We start from the raw sequence: 24,371 nt of genomic DNA on the forward strand, positions 1-24,371 counted from the left end.
ATTGTTAATAATACAAGCACATATTATTACTATAGTAAACAAAATATAACAAAATAAACTTCCCAAAATTGAATAAATGATTGTAAGGTGCAGTATCACCTTTATGAGTACACAGTGTGTTACAACCTTTACAATTACAAAAGTAAACAGGCAGCAAAGTTGCAATGAACTCTGACTAGCATATTATCTTTCAAAAAAAAACAAAGAGATTGTGCAATGGTTTGATGACTGTTACTTTACACTTTTAACACATAACCTAAAATACAACAAAATCTGTTTCTAAATGTCACTTTAAACTACCAGCATTCACTTAAACTTAACATGTTTTGTGTGTGAAGTAGCTTTTATCATAACCTTAACACAGCTCTAAACAAAATTTCAACAAAATAATGAAGTATCAAGTCACTGAAAAAAAATTGTTCATAACTTCATACTTGAACTTAATGTAATCTCTGAATATAGTTTATATATTTAGTTTCACAAGTTGTAACTCTTAGTATTTATAAATGTATGTGTGTAACTAGTTAACGGCACATAGCGTTTCAAAACTTTAATTATACTAAGTTACCGGAAATTTCAAACATAAGATGTACTTACTATTGAAAGCAATACCCAACAACAACTCAGTTAAGCAATGTTTATTACTAAACTGAAGGCAAACATTCACTTATACACCTCCAAGGTAAGTCAAATAACATAATTGAACGGCATAAGCACCATTTATAATGTGTTAATTAAATAAGAAAAAACCAATGTTGGACTATACTCAGAAAATTACTTAACCTATCAGACAAAATTTCTAACTATTAGTTATTATTTAGTTAGTTAACCATAAAAACAGCTTAGTGCTCTTTGCAATGTGTCACTACTTAGAAAATTGTACAATCAGCGGAGTACATTTCATAAAATTCACAAAATTTCTCAAAATATACTGAAATAACTATATAAAAAAACGTTCGGGCGCCATTTGTAAGGGTGGTAAATTGGGCGGAATAGAAATATACCCGGATACGGAATAATCTACCACCTTACAAAGATTAGAGGAAAAAAAAATAATTTTACTTACTTGATCTATCTACCTAGTAAAGAATAGAAGCTAGCCGTCGACTCCCTTGTAATGTATATGAGGTGTTATAAATGAAATTTGCTAGATGTTAGGCAAAATTGTTTTTAATGTAACTTTTACCGGGGTCGCTTAATACATAGTGATGGCTAATAATGCTTAGTTATTCTAGCTTAATGCCAAGACTTAATTTAGATACATTAGAATGCCTTAGGTAGATAGTACATAAAATCTATGTTTTAAATTTAAGATGCCATTGGCATGGAATAGACAATGACACAGTAAAATTCATAAAATTGTTTCAAAATAAAAGCTCAGTAGTAAAGACAGGGTTCTTACTGTACACATACACTAAGAAGGTTCACTAAACTGTTCCAGGATACAAACATTTGCTTACTTGTAGGTGCGAAGACTGCAATGTAGCTGGACGGCATCGGCCAAGATCCAAAACTCAATTTAACTTGATTCTTCACAACCGAAATGTTTCCTTACAAAGATTTTCACCAAGTCTTATCCATAGAAATTAAGTTGCCAACGTGAATGTGCAAAAGAAATGAATACGGAAAACGAAAGCAAAAAAAACGGAAAACCGAAAACTAAAAACGGAAACGCAAACGGAAACCCTGCAACAAAGAAAAAACAAGATTATAATTTGTGCTGTGTGAAAATTTCGACACGTGGAGTTTTCCCGATCAAACACAACTCACCTATTGAACTCCTGGCCACCAATGGTTTTCAGGAGTCCACCCACAACCCATTATCCTCATTTATTTGGGAAGGTAAAATAACTGGAACTGAAAGGGAAATCATGAAATTAGGATTTTCTCTAACCAAACCGCCATTTTGTCGAATCCACATTACTTGATTTTTCACTCACCATAATTGATGAAACATTGAAATACGTTAGGATGACTAAATTTATAACTATTGTATTTTCCCAGGCGAAGCCATGGGCGAAAAGAGTGAGATTTTCCTGGAACGAAAAAATTCGTCTTCACATGTTGACTCCAGAAAAATTCTAAATCTCACCAATCGGTGTTGCCAGACGCAACCCGAGTGTGGCCGCTCTCATTTAGTTTGATCATGAAGCCAATTCATTTTTGAATATTTGCGGAACCTAAGGATATATTATAAGAACCGTTTTGTTAATGACTTAACAATAAACAAATGATATTATGGTTTTATTTAATTATTTTGTTTTATTTTTACGACAATTGACAACGAAGCAAACGCCATCTATTGTGGCTCGAATGAACTCTGAACATCGACCCACGCGTAGTTCTGCACCTTGATGCTAGGTGGCACCAACATACTTTGAACAAAATTGATTTTTATTAAAAGCGAAACGCTAGTTAGTAGTTCAAAATTTACAACGTCACACTACAAGACCTGAAGAGTGGCATAGGCTACTTTTTCTTCTGAAAAATTAAAATGTTCCTAGGGGATTTTTAAAAACCAAAATCTGCGCGAAGTCACGGTGACTTCACCCGCGTTTTTTTAATCACAATCTTCCTTAAACGCAACTTGAGATGACTAATGCTATTTTCGGCCAGAAGTAGCGAGAACGTTATGACACGGAACCCTTCGTGTGCGAGTCTCTTCTCAAACTAGACTTGTTTTTTAAATTGGGTTTTTATTTATCTATTTATTCTTGCCCGCAGGTGGCTCCAGAATTTAATGAAACGACAGTTCAATATGAAGAAGCGGAAGATCCTGACGCGGTCACTCTACTGTCTATTTTGCTCGTCGGTAAGTAATGGCTTCATCATCATCACCACATGCATCATCATTATCATCTCAACTCATGAACTCACCACCAGCCCATTACTAATCACGGGTTTCCTCTCAGAATGAGAAACTTTAGTTTACTAGGCTATCACGAAATGTTTTATAGTATGCCTACTAGCTGCCCTGGCAAACTTCGTTCCGCCTAACAGTCGATCAATTTTTTTTTTATTTGTCTCTCCATAAGAGCCATCCTCGTACTTCAAGGAAAATTATAAAAAAAGAATTAGCAAAATCAGTTCAGCTGTTCTCGAGATTTGCGATGAGCAACACATTTAGTAATTCATTTTTATATTATATATTTATGACATTTTAATTACAAATAACACGATTTGATTTCTAAATGACAAGGTGCTTGGGTAACTTAGTAATTTTTATGCCATTTTTAACTAGTATTATCTAGATTCTATGCCATATTTTGTACACTTATTTTATAATTGTATTGTACTATACTTATCTGACTTTCTTAAGTACTTGTAGTTGTAAGTCTAAATCGAAAAATAAATAAATACAAATACAAATACGTCATCACAGTAGATATCCATAGGCCTGCCTGTTTCAAAGTTTTCTTTTATAATGAGGACAAGGAATAAGGCTAGAATTCCAAAAATACCACTGCTCTTTACATAAGAAACCCAATGCTTCAAAGCTAATAGCTATTTGCTTACTTATCAGCAAGCACGTCTAGACACAAGGTTATGTGTGCCAAGAATAAATATTGCTTCATGTTCGATATAATAATTGTCTGTGTCACACAATGTATAAGGACCTCCGGAGACGACGGACTATCTGTGGAACACTTTTGAGTCCGTGGAAACAGAACACCAATGATTATCACCGACACGACGCGCAAAAAGTTTGACACAAAAACACTGTAGTACTTTCCCAGACCAGATCACAGCATACTGCAATAAAAAAGAAAAAAGAACGTTCACGATAGCACGCGCTAACTCAGAGTTGTACTTATACCTACTTACAACCTGAGGGGAAGCGCATTCCAGCGAGGTGCGCAGATATTTCCGATGGGTTGTACTATAAGTAGACTACCGTGGGATGCGACTCACGTTCAAAGCGATTGAGCCCTCCGCACCAGATGCCTTCAAATAATAATATTTTTCTAATAAAATATTAATGGCATATATGACATATAAATATCAGGGGGTTTTCTGAAAAAAAAAATACCTCGAGCACAGTTCATGACTGATGAAGCTTGTAACAAAACGCCGAGGCTTCACATACACTGGCAACAGCTACGTTTCTTTTTCTTTTTCTAATATTAGACAGATGTCGATTCAGGATCAAACCAAGAGTTTCCTCACTCTAGTTCACTTTGCTTTGAGCCAGTTATTGTTATAAGTCCCGCAAATTACTAATGCGCGTGGCCGCCATTTTAGTGACGGCAGCACTAGACTGAAGTTTAGAGCTGATGGTATATTTTATGTCGGCTGACATCAAAATGACATATTTTCGATGCTAATGAGACATGGTTCCAGTGCAATAGCAATTTGCGGGACTTATAGTATCGTGTTGATATCTTCTCGTATGCTTTGAGTCTGTGAAAAGTCTGCCACGAACTTTGTGGGGAAGGAAACTATTTGTGCGACGCGAACTAGATCGCATAAAAAGTGCGTCGTCTACGCAAGTCCTAAAGAATACTAGATTAAGTTGCTCTGTCTAAAATGTAATCAACGATGTACGTACTAGGTAAACAGCTTCAACTAAAGGTATTAAGTATTACTTTCTAGAAGCAGGGCCCTGGGCCACACTTATTCGCATAAGGGCTCATCAGAAAATAATTTCCCTGCTTAATCTAAATCTAAATAAATAAATGGAAAGGTGACTGACTGACTGACTGACTGACTGATCTATCAACGCACAGCTCAAACTGCTGGATGGATCAGGCTGAAATTTGTTATGCAGATAGCTATTATGACGTAGGGATCGGCTAAGAAAGGATTATTGAAAATTCAATCCCTAAGGGGGTGAAATAGGGGTTTGAAATTTGTGTAGTCCACGCGGACGAAGTCGCGAGCATAAACTAGTAATATATATAAAATGAAAAAGTGACTGACTGAGAGACCGATCTATCAACGCACAGCTCAAACTACTGGACGGATTAGGCTGAAATTTGGCATGCAGATAGGTATTATGACGTAGGCATCCGATAAGAAGGTATTTTTGAAAATTCAACCCCTTAGGGAAAATGGGCGGTTGAAATTTTTTCAGTAGTTGTTTTGTTCAGAGAGTCCAGCCGTGAACGTCTATCGGTTGATGATGATGATGATGATGATGACGAAAGTCAGGCAATTAGTTGTACTAAATTAATATTATTGTTACAGGTATATTTCTCTCTCTCCTGATATTTGTGAGTACAGCTGGCAACATCCTGGTCTGCATAGCGATATACACCGACAGAGGGTTGAGACGGATTGGCAACCTGTTTCTGGCATCGCTGGCGATTGCTGACATGCTTGTTGCAGCAGCTGTCATGACATTTGCTGGCGTCAACGATTTGTTAGGGTAAGTGCGTTACATCTTAGTCTGGATAGCAATATACGCAGACAGAGGGTTGAGACAGATAGGTAGGTAACTTATGTCTGGCATCACTGGTAATTGCTTGTTGCAGCAGTCATCAGATATTCGCTGGCATCAACGATTAAATTATTGGCGTAAGTTTGTTACATATCAATATTCAATTATACACAGACAAAGGGTTTAGATTGATAGGGCAAGTTGTTCTGGCATCGCTGGCAATTGCTGACATGCTTGTTGCGGCAACCGTCATGAAATTTGCTGGAGTCAACGATTTATTGGGGTATGTTTATGTACATTTTATTTAGCATAGCAATAAATAAAAGAGCCTCAATAGCTCAACCGGTATAGGAGTGGACTGAAAACCGAAAGGTCGACGTTCAAACCCCGCCCGTTGCACTATTGTCGTACCTGCTCCTAGCACAAGCCTGACGCTTAATTGGAGAGGAAAAGGGAATATTTGTCATTTAACATGGCTAATATTCTTTATAGCTGATCCCCGCGGCTTCGCCCGCGTAGATTTAGGTTTTTAAAGATCCCGTATAGCCTATGTCACTCAGGAATAATGTAGCTTTCTACTGGTGAAAGAATTTTTAAAATCGGTCCAGTAGTTTTTGAGCCTATTCAGTACAAACAAACAAACAAACAAACAAACAAACAAAGTTTTCCTCTTTATAATATTAGTGTAGACAACGGGCCGTGCAGCAGAAATCGTAATATTTTAATTTCGCCATAACTTCAAAACCAAACGTCCAATTTTAATCATTCAAAGACCAAATATTATCTCCATAAACTGTTCTTAGTGATGAAATCATTTATTTTGATAAGGATTAATAGCATGAGTAAAATAAACGCGTTTAAATGTAGTCCAAAAAAAATTCAAGATTTTTAAATAAAAAAATGGTTGCTATGCCTCACTCGACATAGATGGGTATAGTGTGTCGCGGACTTTTTTGTAGATATTTATAAGATCTACAATTAATTAGAACATTTTATGGTTCTATCTTTTATAGTTTAGGCAGCGTACGCAAAATAAGTAACTTTTCTGGTTGATTTTTTACACCTTGTGTCCGAAAAACCCAAATATCTTACGGAACCCTATTTTTTTCCAAAATAAAATATAGCCTATGTTACTCGTGGATAATGTAGCTTTCGAATGGTGAAAGAATTTTTAAAATCGGTCCAGTAGTTTTTGAGCCTATTCAGTACAAACAAACAAACAAACAAACAAACAAACAAACAAACAAACAAACAAACAAACAAAGTTTTCCTCTTTATAATATTAGTGTAGATTTAAAAAAAAATGCGAAAAGAGGATTGGTACTAATCAGGAACTTGTACCTATATACAGGCATCTTTGTATTTCTGGTACTTCTGGCATGGTTGTGCAGCAGCCATCATGCTATTTGAATTTTCAAAAACCCTTTCTTAGCGGATGCCTACGTCATAATAGCATGCAAAATTTCAGCCCGATCCCTCCAGTAGTTTGAGCTGTGCGTTGATAGATCAGTTAGTCAGTCAGTTAGTCAGTCACCTTTTCCTTTTATATATTTAGAAGATTGTGAACGTTTCATGTGTGTAACGGCCAAGTAGAACAATGATATTTTAAATTTGAATTTGGAATATTACAGTAAAATGTTCCGACGCAACGGGTATCCGATATCTACTGTTTCAAGCATCACATATCCGGTTTCCGGTTAGGGTAAATACGCATTGTTGTTTGAATAGCTTTCGGCGAGTGTTTCCGAAGGTTTACATGTAGGTTAAGGGTCTATTTTCACAAACGTTCAGTGTAATAACTTATATCGATATTACTCAATATTTTTATCGAGTATACTAATAATAATATGTACCTACTAGCTGACACCCGCGACGTCGTACGCGTGGATTTAGGTTTTTAAAAATCCCGTGGAAACTCTTTGATTTTCCGAGATGAAAAGTAGCCTATATTACTATCCAGACCTTTTACTATACCCATGCATGCGGGGAAGCGGGGCCGGTCTTCTACAAGAACCTCGTCTCATCGGCGGGGAACTACAACCGGCTACGGGAATTCGCGCACCATTGGCATAAGAGGCGAAGCAGCTCGGAGCGTGCAGGTGCCGGGCCGGCACCACGGAGGAGCAGCAGCGGAGATCACAGCTGTGTTAGTGACGTCTAGCCCCCAAGGGGGGAGAGTGAGCATAAGGGACAAGGAAGAGACAAAAATAATTTGTAGGGAGTCAAGAAGGCGCCCCGGGAAAAATGCCAAGAGCAAGTACCGAACGGGCGCCCTCCCGCGATTCGGCCCATATAACCGAGAGGTTGGTGGGGCCATGGTGGAGGGTTGTCCCAGTTATACCCATGCAAAAAATCACGCCAATCGGTTGCTCCGCCGCAACGTGATTAAAGGACAAACAAACAAACAAAAAAATACACTTTCGCATTTATAATATGGGTACTGATTCGCATTCATCATCATCGTCGTAATCAACCTGACTCGTCTGATGTCGTCCGTCCACCTAGGGGGGTCTTCCAACGCTGCTTCTAACGGTGCGAGGTCGCCATTCCACCACCTTGGCTATCGGTTGTACGAACTACGTGAACTGCCAATTGCCACTTCAGCTTCGCAACCCGTTGAGCTATGTCGGTTACTCTAGTTTTGCTACGGATCTCCTCATTTCTGATTTGATCACGTAGAGAAACTCTATTGTTTCTTATGACTTTCTTATGAGGCCCATAGTTAGCGACCATGTAAGCAAACTTCAATAAATAGGTAATTATACTTCAATTGAAAATGTACAGAGTAATAACTAATGAATAATGTAAAATAGCTAATTTAGTTTAAAATTTCGGATATTTATTTGGAAAATTCTGAAAGCTTTCGAACCTATACGTTTATAAGTCTTAAAATATTTAACACAATGCTAATATTTTATGCTCCAAACATTATGATGTTGTTTTCGAGTATCGGAAAACGCTTGAGTGGCTCCCAATTTGCTCACGACGGGTTACTAAGTAAACTTTACTTGAGTAATACTTACGCCAGATGGGGAATAGAACGGGTATGGGAAAAAAATCTTACCTAAATATAGGATAATAAATCACTATCCGTGTTATCACTACCCATATTATTGAAAAAAAAAATGTTCAATGAAAAATTAGTAAAAAAATTTACTTATTGTTTTTTGCAGGGTAGTCGTGTTTTTTACATTTTTAATTACGACTTGCTTAGTATATCTAAATATATAAAACGAAAAGGTGACTGACTGACTGATCTATCAACGCACAGCTCAAACTACTGGACGGATTGGGCTAAAATTTGGCATGTGCCTACAAGTAGATAGCTATTATGAAAGCATTTTTGAAAATTCAACTCTTAAGGGGGTAAAATAGGGGTTCGAAATTTGTGTAGTCAATGCGGACGAAGTCGCGGGCATAAGCTGGTATTAAATAAAATCGGTCAAGCGCGTGGACTCGCACATGACGAGTTTCGTACCATCGTACAAGAAACAACAATTAATTTTATTTTTTAAGGTTCTGTCTGTCTGTCAAGAAACCTACAGGGTACTTCCCGTTGACCTAGAATCGTGAAATTTGGCAGGTAGGTAGATCTTATAGCTGACATTCGGGGAAAAATCTGAAAACCGTGAATTTATGGTTACATCACACAAAAAAAAATTGTGGTTATTAACTAATAGTTAGTATTTTCAATTTTCTAAGTAAGATAACTATATCAAGTGGGGTATCATATGAAAGGTCTTCACCTTCTGCATTATAAAACAGATTTTTATTTATTTTTACGTGTCATAGTTTTTGAATTATCCTGCAAAATGTCGAAAAAAGGCGATTGTAGTACGGAAACCTCATTGCGCGAGCCTGACTCGCACTTGGCCGGTTTTTTTATTTTCATGGCAGCAATTTTGAAGTTTTTATTTTTTGTTGTTATAGCGGCTAAAGACACATTCTGTAAAAATTTCAACTCTCTACCTTTTATACTAATATCAACTCTCTACCGGTTGTGTGATACAGTCTGCTGACAGACAGTCCAACGGACGGACAGATAGCGGAGGCTTAGTTATAGGGTCCCATTGTCATTCTTTGGTTACGGAACACTAAAAAACTTTTCAATTTAAAAAAATAGGTTTTTTCAGTGACTTATTTCCCGTCCAGGTACTGGGTGTTCGGCGAGCAGTTCTGCGACACGTGGGTGGCGTGTGACGTCATGTGCTCCACAGCCTCCATATTGAACCTGTGCGCCATCTCGCTCGACCGCTACATCCACATCAAAGATCCCTTGAGGTATGCCATTTATGCTGCTAAAAAGATGTTAAAAAAGCTCTTAACCTAATAGTACCCTTATTATAAATGCGAAAGTGTGTTTGTTTGTTGGTTTGTCCTTCAATCACGTTGCAACGGTGCAACGAATTGACGTGATTTGCATGGGTATAGGTGAAGACCTGGAGAGTGACATAGGCTACTTTTTCATCCCGGAATATCAAAGAGTCCCCACGGGATTTTTCAAAAACCAAATTCCACGCGGACGAAGTCGCGGGCATCAGCTAGTAAATTTGATATAATTACTTGCCGATGAACTTCGGCCGCGTGGATTTTTTTTTTTTAAAGAAGCTTTTTAATTTCCACGATATGATAAGTATCCTATGTCAGCCTCAAAAATATAAGTATCATATTTTTGTGCCAAATTTCTAACAGATGTAGCTGTATGATCAAAAGCTAGTAGACAGACAGACACACTTTTGTAATTATACCAATACGCACGGCACGTGAAAACCTTAAAAAGTAGTAAAAAACTGCATCGAAATATTACGAAGCTGGTTAGTATTCGAATATGTATGAATGTGTTAATTTAGACCAACTAAACTGCTGCAATATATCTCCCTAATTGGTTTGTTGGCTTGTACTCGGCCCGGCAGTTGCGATAGTGTGGTAACTAACTAACTACCATCAAATGTAACTGCCAAACCAAACGTACTACGCCATTCTAGCAAAATATGATTCATATTATTACTATTATTATGATCAACATGGGTTGATGGCACCGGCTCACTACAGAACACGGATCTCCTCTCAGAGTGAGAAAGGTTTAGGCCATAGTCTACCACGCTGGCCATGTGCGCATTGGTAGACTTCAGACTTTGAGAATATTATGGAGAACTCTCACGCATGCAGGTTTCCTCACGATGTTTTCCTTCACCGTGAAAGCAAGTGATATTTAATTAATTAAAACACACATAACTCCGAAAAGGTAGAGGTGCGTGCCCGGGATCGAACCCCCGACCTGCGATTAGAAGGCGGACTTCCTAACCACTAGGCTGTCACAGCGTTTTTGATTCATATTAATATGCCTCAATAGCTCAATGGTAGGTGTGTTCACCATGAATAAAATTGAAGAGATGAAGAGTGGGAAGCGCTTGGCCATATACAGTGGCGTGCTGGTTGGTCATAGAGGCATAAATGCACTGCTTACCCCAGTTGTAATAGCTCAATGCCTATTTTTCATTATGACCTGCCAATAAACAGGTTCTCACCTAACTAATGCCTACCCTGGCTTCAAACCCTGTGCACGCCACTGGCCATATACATATACATCTACCAGCTAGGTAATATGCCTTGAGCTTTTATCCCTATCATGCTCCTAAATCATTATGCTTATCTACAGATACGGTCGCTGGGTGACCCGTCGCGTAGCCATAGCGACTATCGCTGCTATATGGCTGCTAGCAGTGCTGGTCAGCTTCCTGCCAATCTCCTTGGGCCTGCACCGACCCCCTGATGAAGAGATGGCCACGCAGGGACCTCCTCGGTACCCGACGTGCGCTCTAGTACTCACACCGACCTACGCCATCGTGTCCAGCTGCATATCATTCATACTGCCCTGCATTGTCATGATCAGCATATACTGCAGGTGAGTCCGCTCAAACATGTGGATATAAACTCAACCTTAACATCGTTAGCGTGACTAAGGATCGAGTAGCGACATCTAGTTTCTTCGTTATAAGTTACTACGTCACCGCGTAGCACCATCTAATGTTTTGTGGAGACAACAGCAGCTTTCTTATGGCTGCTAGCAATACTGGTCAGCTTCCTGCCAATCTCCTTGGGCCTGCACCGACCCCCTGATGAAGAGTTGACTAAGCAGAGACCTACACGGTACCTGACGTACGCTCTAGTGCTCACACTGACCTATGCCATCGTGTCGAGCTGCATATCATTCATACTGCCCTGCAATGTCATTATCAGCATAATATGCTGCAGGTGAGTTTTCTCAAACATGTCGATTACCAGATACAAACTCAACCGTAATAATATTAGCGTTACAGAGGGTCGGGTAGCGACATCTAGTTTATGCGTTGTTAGTTGCTACATCACAATATGGTGCAATATCTGTAGCTAGTTGGTATTATTATCTAGTTTGTTCGTAGTAGAACCTTCGATGAGGTTCTTGCCGATTGTAGCGATAACAAGTTGTTATTGTATCTGTAACTTTTATATAATTAGATAGATAGACTATAATTAGAACGGCTTTGGACAGTAAAATAAAAAGGAAGGAAGATCGATAAACACCGAGGTGATTCCATAAAGGGCTTGTTTTTTTTGCTTACGGAATTAAAAAAGAATCATCATCATGAGCAACCTATCGCCGATTCACTACAGAGGACGAGTCTCCTCTCAGAATGAGAAGGGTTTTGGCCATAGTCTACCACGCTGGCCTAGTGCGGATTGGCAGACTTCACACACCTTTGAGAACATTATGGAGAACTTTTAGGCTTGCAGGTTTCCTCATGGTTTTCCTTCACCGTTAAAGCAAGTGACATTTAATTACTTAAAAAGCACATAACTCCAAAAAGTTAGAAATGCGTGCCCGGGCTCGAACCCCCAACCACCGATTAAAAGGTGGAGGTCCTAACCACTAGGCTATCACAGCTTACTACAAAAAATACATTTAATAAAAGACTAGAAGTCGAATAAAGGTATAATAAAAATATTTCTGCCAACTAACGATTATAGAGCATTTATGGCTTATGGGTCAGTTTATAGGCAGAACGGCGACAAAGTAAGCAAGTTTAGTCGTAATAAAACGACCCATAGGCGCTTTATGTTATAGCCTTATTGTAGGTCATCATAAATAGAGCACATAAAGTTTAGCACTAAACTACAACATATCTGGCAAGCACTTATCTATATATATATATATAAAATATCTATATATATATATATGCAATAATTTTGTAAAGTGGTGATAATAAAAAGAATACCCGGCTGAGTTTGTTGTGGGCTCTTCTCAGACCTGGGCGCGTCTGGAACCCTCGTAGCTTTAGTTTTAAGTTTGCGTAATAATTATCACCACTATATTATCTTACAAATCTAACAACATACCAGACCATCAATAAGAGTAATTTATTACCTATTTTGAATAAATCATTTGACTTTGACTTTGAAGGAAAAGGTGACTGACTGACTGACTGACTGACTGACTGATCTATCAACGCACAGCTCAAACTACTGGACGGATCACGCTGAAATTCGGCATGCAGATAGCTATTATAACGTAGGCGTCCGCTAAGAAAGGATTCTTCAAAATGCAACCCCTAAAGGGGTAAAATAGGGGTTTGAAGTTTGTATGACAGTCTGTCAGTTTTGAAGTGTCTATAAAGAAGTTTTGTAGTTAATATTTTTGCAATTAGCAGTATGACATATTTTATTAAGCTCATGAGATCAAACCTAAGGGTGTAAAATAGGGGTATAAAATTTGTGTAGTCCACGCGGACGAAGTCGCGGGCATAAGCTAGTCTACACTAAGTATTTTACAGGATACATTTTGGAGATTGTGCCGAAGAATTTTTGGACCCAGTTTCTCCATAACCTTTCTACTATCGTACCGCAAGGTATCGCCAAGGTGTGCACCCGTACGTAGTCGAAATTCCACGGATACGTACGAAGCGATTTGCTTCCTCATTTCTAATTCGGACCGCTAGTATTAAGCATCAGTTTTCCCCTCTAATTATAATATGGGTAGCTTCAAATCAAGAGCGAATAGGCATCTTCTAGGCAAGCGCGCTCCATCTAAAGCTTGCCACCAGGTCTGATTGCAGCCAAGCGCTAGTCTATAAATTAAAAAAAACCGGCCAAGTGCGAGTCAGGCTCGCGCAATGAGGGTTCCGTACTACAGTCGTATTTATTCGACATTTTGCACGATAATTTAAAAACTATGACGCATAAAAATAAATAAAAATCTGTTTTAGAATGTACAGGTGAAGACCTTTCATATGACACCCCACTTGATATAGTCACTCACTTCGAAAGTTGAAAATACTAATTATTATTTCATGACCACAATTTAATTTTTTTTGTGTGATCTAACCCTAAATTCACGGTTTTCAGATTTTTCCCCAAATGTCAGCTATAAGATCTATCTACCTGCCAAATTTCATGATTCTAGGTCAACGGGAAGTACCCTGTAGGTTTCTTGACAGACAGACAGACAGACAGACAACAAAGTGATCCTATAAGGGTTCCGTTTTTCCTTTTGAGGTACGGAACCCTAAAAACTAACCTAAATAATAATTTAGCAAAAATAAAATGCGAAAGTGTAGAATAGAATTGAAATATGCTTTACTGTACCATCGTGGTAGAAAGAAATCATCAAAGAAACATGGTAAAACAATACACAACAAAAATAGTAGTACTAATGGGCGGCCTTATCGCTTTAAAGCGATCTCGGCCAGGCAACCAGGTTACAGTGGATATAATAACTAGAGTAAAAGGTATGGTTTAAAAAAAGTAAAGTGCATCTGTCTATTATCTATTCACGGCCAAATCGCAGAACCGATTTTGACGAAATTTAGCACAGAGATAGGCTTTTTTTATTCAGATACAAGTTAGCCCTTGACTGCAATCTCACCTGGTGGTAAGTGACGATGCAGTCTAAGAAGGAAGCGGGCTAACCTGAAAGGGGTATGGCAGCTTTTAATAAACCCGTGCCCCTTTCGTTTACCATTATTTTGAAAACCTTCCTGGTGCAGTGGTAAGCACTGTAGTCTTATAAGTATGAGGTCCCAGGTTCAATTTGAGAATTCCTAAATTTTCTCCGGTTAAATTCGTGTCTAATAAACGCACTCTAACTGTACTTAATTAAACACTCAAAGAAAATTTATCGAGAATTAGTTCTATTCTGGGTACTAATGGAAAATTCAAATAGTTGAAATACGAACACTTTGTAAACTAATAATTGAGATAGCGAAAGCATTAGATAAATTTCCGACATAGTTAACTCATTTAGAAGCGTGAATATTCTAATTAATTTTGAATATATAATTTTAAGATCTTCATCGACTGTACAAGCGCTACAAACTAATTTTAGTACTTAAATAGTCTTAATTTTTAGAAAAGAAAAAAAACCGGCCAAGTGCGAGTCAGGCTCGCGCAATGAGGTTTCCTTACTACAGTCGTATTTTTTCGACATTTTGCAGGATAATTCAAAAACTATGATACATAAAAATAAATGAAAATCTGTTTTAGAATGCACATGTGAAGACCTTTCATATGACACCCCACTTGATATAGTTATCTTACTTAGAAAATTGAAAATACTAATTATTAGATAATGACCAAATTTTTTTTTTTTTTGTGTTATGTAACCACAAATTCACGGTTTTCAGATTTTTCCCCAAATTTCATGATTCTAGGTCAACGGGAAGTACCCTGTAGGTTTCTTGACAGACAGACAGACAGACAACAAAGTGATCCTATAAGGGTTCCGTTTTTCCTTTTGAATTACGGAACCCTAAAAATGAAACCAATACTACCTACTGATTCGCTAACTCAGTGTCTAACACTGAGTGATAGCCACCGAGCTCATTTGACATTTATTTTTAATCCATTGATGGTTTTCTACAAAAAATATATAAGTGTCTAGCTGATGCCCGCGACTTCGTCCGCGTGGATTTCCTTTTTTCAAAATCCCGCGGGAACTCTTTGATTTTTCTGTCTTCATTCCAAATTTCAGCCAAAACCGTCCAGTAGTTTTTGCGTGAAGCAGTAACAAACATACACACACACACACACACACACACACACATACGAACTTTTGCCTTTATAATATTAATCGGGATGATTCTCCTCCGTGCATTCCGAACTAGTGGTAAATTAAAACTACCTGACTATTCATAAGTACCTACTTGTAAAAAGTTTACATGAATAAAAAAACATTCTATTCTATTCTATTCTATTCGTGGTGATGATCTCTATCATCATCATCAGTCTAAGATGGTAGTGGGGTAACCTGAAAGGGGTATGACAGTTTTTATTAAACCCCCGGTGGTTTCTTTGCAGTATTGTACTGGAACGTTTAATCGCTTGGCGGTACGCTTTTGCCGGTAGGGTGCTAACTAGCCACGGCCGTAGCCTCCCACCAGACCAGACCAGAGGAAATTTAGAAATTATAAAACTCCAAATTTCCCCTGCCAGGAATCGAACCCGGCACCTCCCACTGATAAGGCCACAACGTTCACCACTGCACCAGAGAGGTCTCAATTGTAACAAATTACTTACCTACTTGTAGAAATAGAAAAGTGCACATTTTTCCGTTGTGTAGTGTGTTATCCGTCTATTTTACTAAAAGTAAAACGACGAGTAACGAAATAGACCGCTGGAAAGTGGACGTAAACTCTTATTCACGGAGTAATTCACCCATTTCTAACTCACCCGACGAAATAAATCCTCCGTGTTAGGAACGGGAACCATCTGTTCTTATAAATATTAATGAATAGTCTCGCTTCTTGTGAACTCGCAAACTGCTGTACTATTCTCTAAGTGCGCAGCCTGGCTTTTAACAATGAAACGTAGTCTTAGGCTGAGATCTATAGAGCGCACTTTGACTTTGCTCAGACTTAAGACCGTGTTAAAATGAGACCGCGATATCGCTGATATTAGTCTGTCTCGTTTTAACTGAAGCTTCTAAGTCTAAACTATAGATTTCACCCTCAGTCTTATCTCTTAAAAATATACACTAAAGTCGCGATTAGCGTTTTGTATACTCTCTTGTGACTTTTAAACTTCTTGGTGGATTTTATTGCTGTTTGCAAAACAATACCTACCTATCATAGATGTAGAACCTAAGAATATAACGCCGGTAGTTTCACCGGTGTGGATTTAGTTTTTTGATATTCCCGTGGGAATTAATATATATGGTTTTCCGAGATAAAAGATAGCCTATGCCCATCTCTGGAATGTAAGCTAATTCTGTATCAAATGTCGTTTAAATCAGTCCAGCGTATAGGGTGTGAAAAGATAACAGATACACGGATAGACAGATACACTTTTGCATTTATAATATTTTTTTTTTTTTTTTTAACCTTTATTGCTGATAGTTTTTCTTTTTTAATATTTTTAGTTTTAGTCTTTACAAAATAGAATTTGTTTTGTTCTTTAGCTATCAGCGTGTCCTCTCGACACATAGGCCTCTTCCAGCAGCTTCCACTTTTGCCTGTCACGCGCTGTCCTTTTCCATGTTGCTCCTCCAACTTTTCTTATGTCGTCTTCCCATCGCCTGTATTGTTTCCCTCTTTTCCTTTGTCCATCTCGAGGTAACCATTCAGTTATTTTCTGTGTCCATTTTTCGTTGCTTTCCCTTGTCATATGTCCTGTCCACCGCCATTTCAACTTTTTAATTGTCTCAAGTATGTCTTGCACTTTAGTGGTATTTCTTATGTCATTCGCTCTCTTCCTGTCTCTTAAAGTGAATCCTAACATACTTCTTTCCATTCCTCTTTGACAAGTTCTAAGTTTCTGCAAGTTTTTCTGCGAGAGGGCCCAAGTTTGACAGCCATAGGTCAGGCATGGGAGGATACAAATGTTGAATACTTTCCTTTTTACTGCTATAGGGAAGTGTTTACTTTTCATAACTTCTTTTAGGGACCAGTACCTTTTCCAGGCACAAGTCACTCTTCTTTCTAGTTCTAGGTCAATTTGATCTTTGAAAGAGATAGTTTGTCCTAGGTAGATGTATTGAGTGACATATTCTATCTTCTCTCCATCTACTTCTATATCTTCTTGTTCTTTGTTCGTCATTATCTTTGTTTTTGATTTGTTCATGGTTAGACCTATTTCTCTGCTCTTCTCAGCAAGCTGTTGGAGCATAATTCGGATGTTTAAGCTGTTGTTAGATATCAAAACAAGATCATCTGCGAATCTTAGGTGGTTTAGTTTCACACCGTTTATATTTATCCCGAAATCGTCCCAATCGAGTTTTCAAAATATTCCTTCTAGAGCTGCCGAGAAGAGTTTTGGGGATAGCGGGTCTCCCTGTCTCACTCCTTTAGATACTAGGAATTCTTCTCCTAGTGACTCTGTCTTAATTTGTGCGGTGCTCTTAGTATACACGTTTTTTATGATTCTTATGTATTTTCTATTAACTCCCTGCTGTAAAAGAGTCTTCCATAGGAGATTATGTTTTAGTGAATCGAATGCTTTATTGTAATCAACAAAAGCAATGTATAAGGGTTTCCTGTACTCCTGGCTTTTCTCAATCAATTGCTTCAAAGCATGTATATGATCTACTGTGGAATAACCCGTACGAAAACCTGCTTGTTCTATCGGCTGTTGCTCGTCTAAGGTTTTTGTTATTCTATTAAGTATTAGTTTAGAGAAGACTTTATAAATGTTTGAGAGTAAGCTTATTGGTCTATAATTTCCAATATCGTTGCGATCTCCTTTTTTATGGATTAGTATGATAACGCTTTTTGACCATTGAGATGGAATATACTCTGTGGTGAGGATACTGTTAAAGAGTTCAGTCAGTTTTTCTAAATTACCTGAGTTGTTTGAGATCGACATCTTTAACATTTCATTGCTTATGCCGTCTGGTCCGGGCGCCTTTCCATTTTTCTGTGTTCTTATGGCTAGTTCTACTTCTGAATTTAAGAATTCTGGAGTGGTGTCATCGTCTTCAGGAGCCAAATTGACGTTTTCTAATGGTTCTTTATCAGAGTACAGATTTTTATAGAATTCTGTTGCAACTTGAAGGATTCCTTTCCTTGTTTTCTGTAGTTTTCCTGCTTCATTGTTCATTTCTGGAATCCAGTCTTTATTTTCCGTAAGCATCTTAAACGCTTTTCGGACTCCTCCTGTCTTCCTTATGTGATATTCCATTACTTCTACTCGCCTTCTTATTCTGTCTTTTTTAATGTTGTTACTAATGTTTTTACTTAACTCAGCAATCTCTTTTAGGTTTTTCTTATCTTTTTTGTCTTTAATTAGTTTCTTTCTTTTTTCTATTAGGTCTTTCGTTTCAGATTTTAAAAAGTTTTCCTTCATTTTTAGTTTATTTTCGAGTTTACTGTATATTTCCTTGATTTCTTTGTTGTATTTCTGTTGTATTTCGTTGTGTTCTTCATTGTGATTGTATTTATATAGTCCTGAAATTTTAGCCACTTTTTGATTTATGAACTTGGGCCTGCTTCTTTTTTGTTCAATTGAATGAATTATTCCTCTTACCATGCGATGGTTGGTATTGAAATTTAATTGGTTAATGACACTGACGTCTTGAAAAGCCTTTACGTTATTTGTTGCTATAGTCGATCTCGTTCTTATGCGAGCCATCTGGAGATATCCATGTCCACTTTTTATTCGGATTTTTTTTGAAGTAGCTGTTCATAAATGTCAGATTTCCTTCTAGGGCCAAATTGATCATTCTCTTTCCGTTTTTGCTTCTTTTGCCATGTCCAAAGTTCCCAATAGGTGTCTCTTCACTGGTTTGTTTTTCACCAATTCTTCCATTAAAGTCGCCCATGACTACTACATTTTTGTGTGTGTTCTGCAAGGTCAGTGACAGTTCATCATAGAAGTGATCTTTAATGTTTTCGTCTGCTTGCTCAGTGGGTGCATATATTTGTATAATTGACCATTTTGTGTCGTATCCGGGTAGCTTTATGTTGAGGACTGCTATTCTGTCCGATATACCCTTAAATTCTTCGATATGTTTTGCTAAATGTTTTTTTACCATAAAACCCACACCGTAGCTTCCTTGAATTTTCCCTTTGTGGTAGAAAATATATTCGTTGTGATCCTCAATTGATTCGCCTATTCTTCTTACTTCGCTCAGACCTAGTACATCCCATTTTAATGTTGATAGGGCTATTTCTAGTTCCGTAAGTTTTTCTTGTGTTCTCAACGATAAGCAGTTTAAGGTTGCAATATACATCTTTTTTGTTGTTGGTTTTCTATTAGTTTTTTTATACTGTGCTGGAAGGCTGCGGTCATTAACCCCCACGGGGACCAGCCGGCTTGGGGGACAAGTGTTTATTTGGTTAAATTTTACTTTTGATTCGTGACTTATTCTTCGTTGTTTTGTTTTCTGGGCGCTGGTGTTGTTTAATTGCTATTCTTTGTTACATTTTGATATAGAATTTGAACGTGGCCTACCTCTATATAGACGGTCAAATGCGTTGATTTTGTTTATCTTTTGAGGTGTCTTTACGTTGAGCTCTTCCATGTTTTGCAATTGTTTAGGTGATGATGATGATTTTCTCTTCCTTTTGTCTCGGTCAGGATCGTTTCTATCTTTAATTATCAGTTTGTCATGTTTTAAAAACGCTATCCGCCCCTTTTGTCTCTCTTCTTCCATCTTAGGTAGTAGTTTTTTTCTTGTTTCTAATACTTCCTTACTAAAATCTTCTTGAAAGTTCATATTTTTAGGCAGCTTTTTCTTATTGCGCATAATTTCATTCCTTTTCCATTTGTTCACAAAACTTATTAAGACTGGGCGTGTACTTCCTTTGTGAGATCCAATTCTAAACGTTGTATTTATTTCGTGTTTAGCGATATTAAATCCTGACTTATTTAGAGTGTCTACTAACATGTCAATTAGAGCCATCCCATTAGCCCGGTTTTCTTCTAGGCCGAAAAGTATTAAGTTGTTGCCCTTTTTCTCGGATTCATGCTTTTTAATTTTTTCTTTAAGTTTTTGAACTTCCCCTTTTAAAACCTTATTTTCTTCTGATATTGGTTTTAATTTTTCATCCAGTTGTTTCATAATAGAACTCGTAATAGATTCTGTAATATCTAATGTTTGTTTGTTCATTTCTTCCTGTATTTTTGCTAACAGTAGTTGTATCTGTGTATCCATCGTTTTGCTTGAGGCTGGTCACTAAAAACTATACAGTCAATGCTTTCTTTAACAATAATCTTCGAAGTAGTAGGTAGTCCAGTTGTGCTAATTGTTATATTTTTGAATCTAAGTATTTCAGTCACAGAGCCTATGTTCGCTTGGCAATACTAGCGTCGTACTCAAATGTTCAAATATTTAATAGTTGTATAGGTACATCATTTATTTATTATTTTATCAATTTTTAACACTACGCTGCTATGTGAAGTTCAGGCATATAAACAGATGCTGGACACAGAAAACGTTATTTTAGAAAGTAAATTTATACTAATAACTTTGTAGTTATTCCTTGATGAGGCTGTCTTATCGCTTTTTTGTTTATATTTGCGTTTATTTTGAGTTAATTAGGAATTTAACACTGATGGATAGCAGCTGACATTGTAAAAACACTCGAGTTTTATAAGGTAGGTAGGTATTTAAGGTTAGGTCTCATAATAACTTTTTAGTTTTTCCGCTATGAGGCTGTTTTATCACTTTTTTAATTGATATTTATTTGATTATGAACTTAGCAGCTAAAATTGTAAAGACACTGAGTTTTAGAACAATCGGTTCGAGATAGCAGGTAGATATTTTTTAGGTTAGGTATTCTTAATATCGTTGTAGTTTTTTCTTGATGACACTATTTTATCACTTAAGTATTTGTTTATATTTGATTTTGTTTTGTGTTGATTGGGAGTTTTAACACTAATAATTAGCGGTTGAAATTGTAGAACACTGAGTTTTGAACAATCGTCACGAGAGAGTATTTTAGGATTATTTATATTATTTCCACTGATTTTGTCTAGATAACACTATCACTTTGTCTTTGCACTAATATCTGTCTTTTTATGACTTTTTTATTGTCTAAACATCACTATTTTGATTTTATTTTGCACTTTTAATACGGAGCTAATGTTCGCATGACGACGCTAGCGCCACTCCCCATTATTTATAATATTATGTATAGATTAAACTGCCCTCTCTTTTATCTTATTATGACGTACCTACCTACAATAAAGTATATTTTACTTTTTATGCCCCTTTTAGGTCAGAAAACTTTCATTTTAAGCTTTACATAGCATTGTTATCGCTGTAAATCAGGGTAAAGCCATCCACTGAAAAATTTACGGCGAACTCAACGACGAACAAAACGGTGTAGAGATTAACGCTATTGGTTTCTATGTAAACATAACCCTTTAAAACGAAAAGAAATCTTGCTTACGCTTTTTTAAGACAGAGGGTACGAAAAGGGAAATATACTGAAACATACTGGAGAAAGCTTGCAAAAACATCAAAGCAAAAACCGCGGTCGGTTTATTTCTTGTAAAGAACTTGTACGACGTAGAAACATTTGGAGACGTTGTGAGTTCTTATTGTTTGAACAAATGAAGGGGAAGTCAAAAACAGAAAAAGTCCACATAAGGCCAGAGACAAACCTCGCGAAAAATTACGAGCGGAAAATTTTGCGAGGGGATTTCCCTTCAAATGTATCATACAAAAATGTTCTGACATTATTATTATAGTCCTTAGTCTAAGGTTCTGCTTCTGACACTGATTGGTTGTAGTTTTGATGTACAAGTGCTTTTGAAAGTCAAGTGAATCTTTTTTTTTTTATAAAAATGGCGAGCAAACGAGCAGGCGGTTTACCTGATGTTAAGTGATCTATCTACTTTACGGACTCTACAACGGCTTTATCTTGGTGTCACAGGGGTGTAAAAGAAACTTCATTCTAGAACTTCGGGTTACTACTGAGAATAACAAAGCCAATTGAGGACCAACCTGGGCCTTGGATTTCATGATTCGAAATAAATTGGCTTCCAGCCCAACGCGTCGGTGGACCTAGCTAATATTGTTCTTTTTTCCAACAGGTTATACTGCTACGCCCAAAAGCACGTCAAATCAATCCGAGCAGTCACCAGAACGGTTCAGCTGCCTGACAACCGGACCAAGTCCGTCCGTACCAGAGTCCACACCCACGTCCACTCGTCCCCGTACCATGTATCGGACCACAAGGCAGCTATCACTGTGGGGATCATTATGGGGGTGTTTTTACTATGCTGGGTTCCTTTCTTCTGCGTCAACATCGTGGCTGCGTTCTGCAAAACTTGCATACCGGGTAAGATCTTTATTAAAAATGCTAGAATTAAACACTGAGATTTTTTAGTACTATCCATGACCCCAGGATCTTCATGGCAAATGGAACAAATGTAAGATGGCTCTGATGAAATGGCTCTCGATATAAGAGACATACTTTGCTACATACTGGCTTCAGCCACTTCTGTTGCCGCTCCCAGGGAACCATCAAGTCTCTTGCCATCATCTTGACTAATCCCTGTCGTCACAATGAGCATTGGATTATCACGTCTGCTCATCCACCTTATTTATTTTTTCCTGTTTATTCCCGTATAAAAACAACAAGAATCGAATCGAACCGTGGTAATCTTTACCGTGAGCTTATGTCTCCCTGGTTCATCAGAAACTTTATAGAACTGAAACAGCTGTTTCAGCGGATTATAGCAAATTAAGCTTTTGGTTCATTGTATATCATGGACTTCCGCAAAGTAACGCCTGCTTCTATATAACATTTATAGATGTAGTTGGGAAGTGGCTAACTAAGGCTACAAATTATTATTTTTTCACCGTAAATATAAAAGTTTGCCAAATGATACAAGTTAGCTAAATGATAAAAGTTAGCCAAATGTGCAGTAATACAAATGGCTATACTGTAAATCAATAGCCTGGAGTACGTGATGAGAAAATTACTGAGGAACTAATAATAAATTGTGCCGGAATGCTATTATTATAAATATTGGGTCAGTATTTAGGTCGACGAAGATAATTAGAAAGGACAAGCTGAAGGTTTTGTATTAAGAATACACATTATCGGTATTATAAAATATCATATATAAGATTCTTACTAATAAAAATGTACATATCATGTACATTGTTTTTTTTTTTTTTAATACAATAAAACTTAAAGCTAGCCTTATCTAATTACTATATAAATCATGACCGCGTGGAATGGTGCCAAGAATACTGGCTGCATTTCCGCGCTGGACAGCCAGGCTGATCCGCTGCGCAAAAAATGAGCCAGCCCTTCTGTCACCAGTTGAGGCTATTAATCGCGGTGAAATGTCTCGTAAAAAATTTTTAGCACTAAGACTCCATGGCCCCAGGGTCTCCACGGCAAACGGCACAAAAATGTAACTCTCTATAAGAGAGGCATACTTGCGCCGCTTGCCGTTTTCAGCTGTTTCTGCTGCGGCTCCCGGTCTTGATGCTGTCTTCCTGATATGACACGGGGCCAATGTGTCAACGCAAGTTGCGTCCCACATTAGCGCCCGTCCCCGTTCCCTGGGAACCAGCGTCAATCCATCAGGTCTCTTGCCATCATCCCGACTAATCCCTGCCGGCTCAATGAGCGCAGGAATATTTATGGTGGCAAGAGCTCTTTTAATTGTATCGTTAAGAGATTGTACATTGTACAGTGTATAAGCTTTGCATTTACATAATGTATTTACTTTTACATGACATGTACATAGTGGCTTACATCATAAGAAAAACTGATGACAAAAATGTGTAGAGAATCAAAAAAAAATATATAATCCAAGATTTATTTTAAATTATTTTGAATATTATGATAATTTTTGAAATAATTCAAAGACGAATGTTGTAAAAACTGAATAATTAATGAAGTAACTTGTATATATATAGGTACTTTATGTCTTCTAAGCATGAGAACGAAAATTCCAAATATTATTACAAATTATTGGAATAACGGTAGCAAAATTTAAAAATTCCGGCTAAGAGCGTATCAGACTAGCGCATCGAGGGTTCCGTACTACAGAA

The 24,371-nt window shown here is 37.4% G+C and overlaps 1 protein-coding gene across 2 annotated transcripts in view; it reads left to right on the top strand.

Annotated features, from left to right (window-relative positions):
* LOC117993503 (dopamine receptor 1-like) overlaps positions 1–24,371 on the top strand; it is a 228,085-nt gene that overhangs the window by 99,621 nt on the left and 104,093 nt on the right. For both annotated transcript variants that reach the window (XM_069506974.1, XM_034981309.2), the window contains exons 3-7: positions 2,725–2,812; positions 5,188–5,368; positions 9,533–9,661; positions 11,040–11,285; positions 22,391–22,638. In XM_069506974.1, the coding sequence (XP_069363075.1) occupies positions 2,725–2,812; positions 5,188–5,368; positions 9,533–9,661; positions 11,040–11,285; positions 22,391–22,638 (892 nt within the window). The remainder of the gene's footprint in view (positions 1–2,724; positions 2,813–5,187; positions 5,369–9,532; positions 9,662–11,039; positions 11,286–22,390; positions 22,639–24,371) is intronic.

The sequence above is a fragment of the Maniola hyperantus genome, chromosome 24, assembly GCF_902806685.2.
Source record: "Maniola hyperantus chromosome 24, iAphHyp1.2, whole genome shotgun sequence".
In the NCBI taxonomy this organism is placed as follows: Eukaryota; Metazoa; Arthropoda; class Insecta; order Lepidoptera; family Nymphalidae; genus Maniola; species Maniola hyperantus.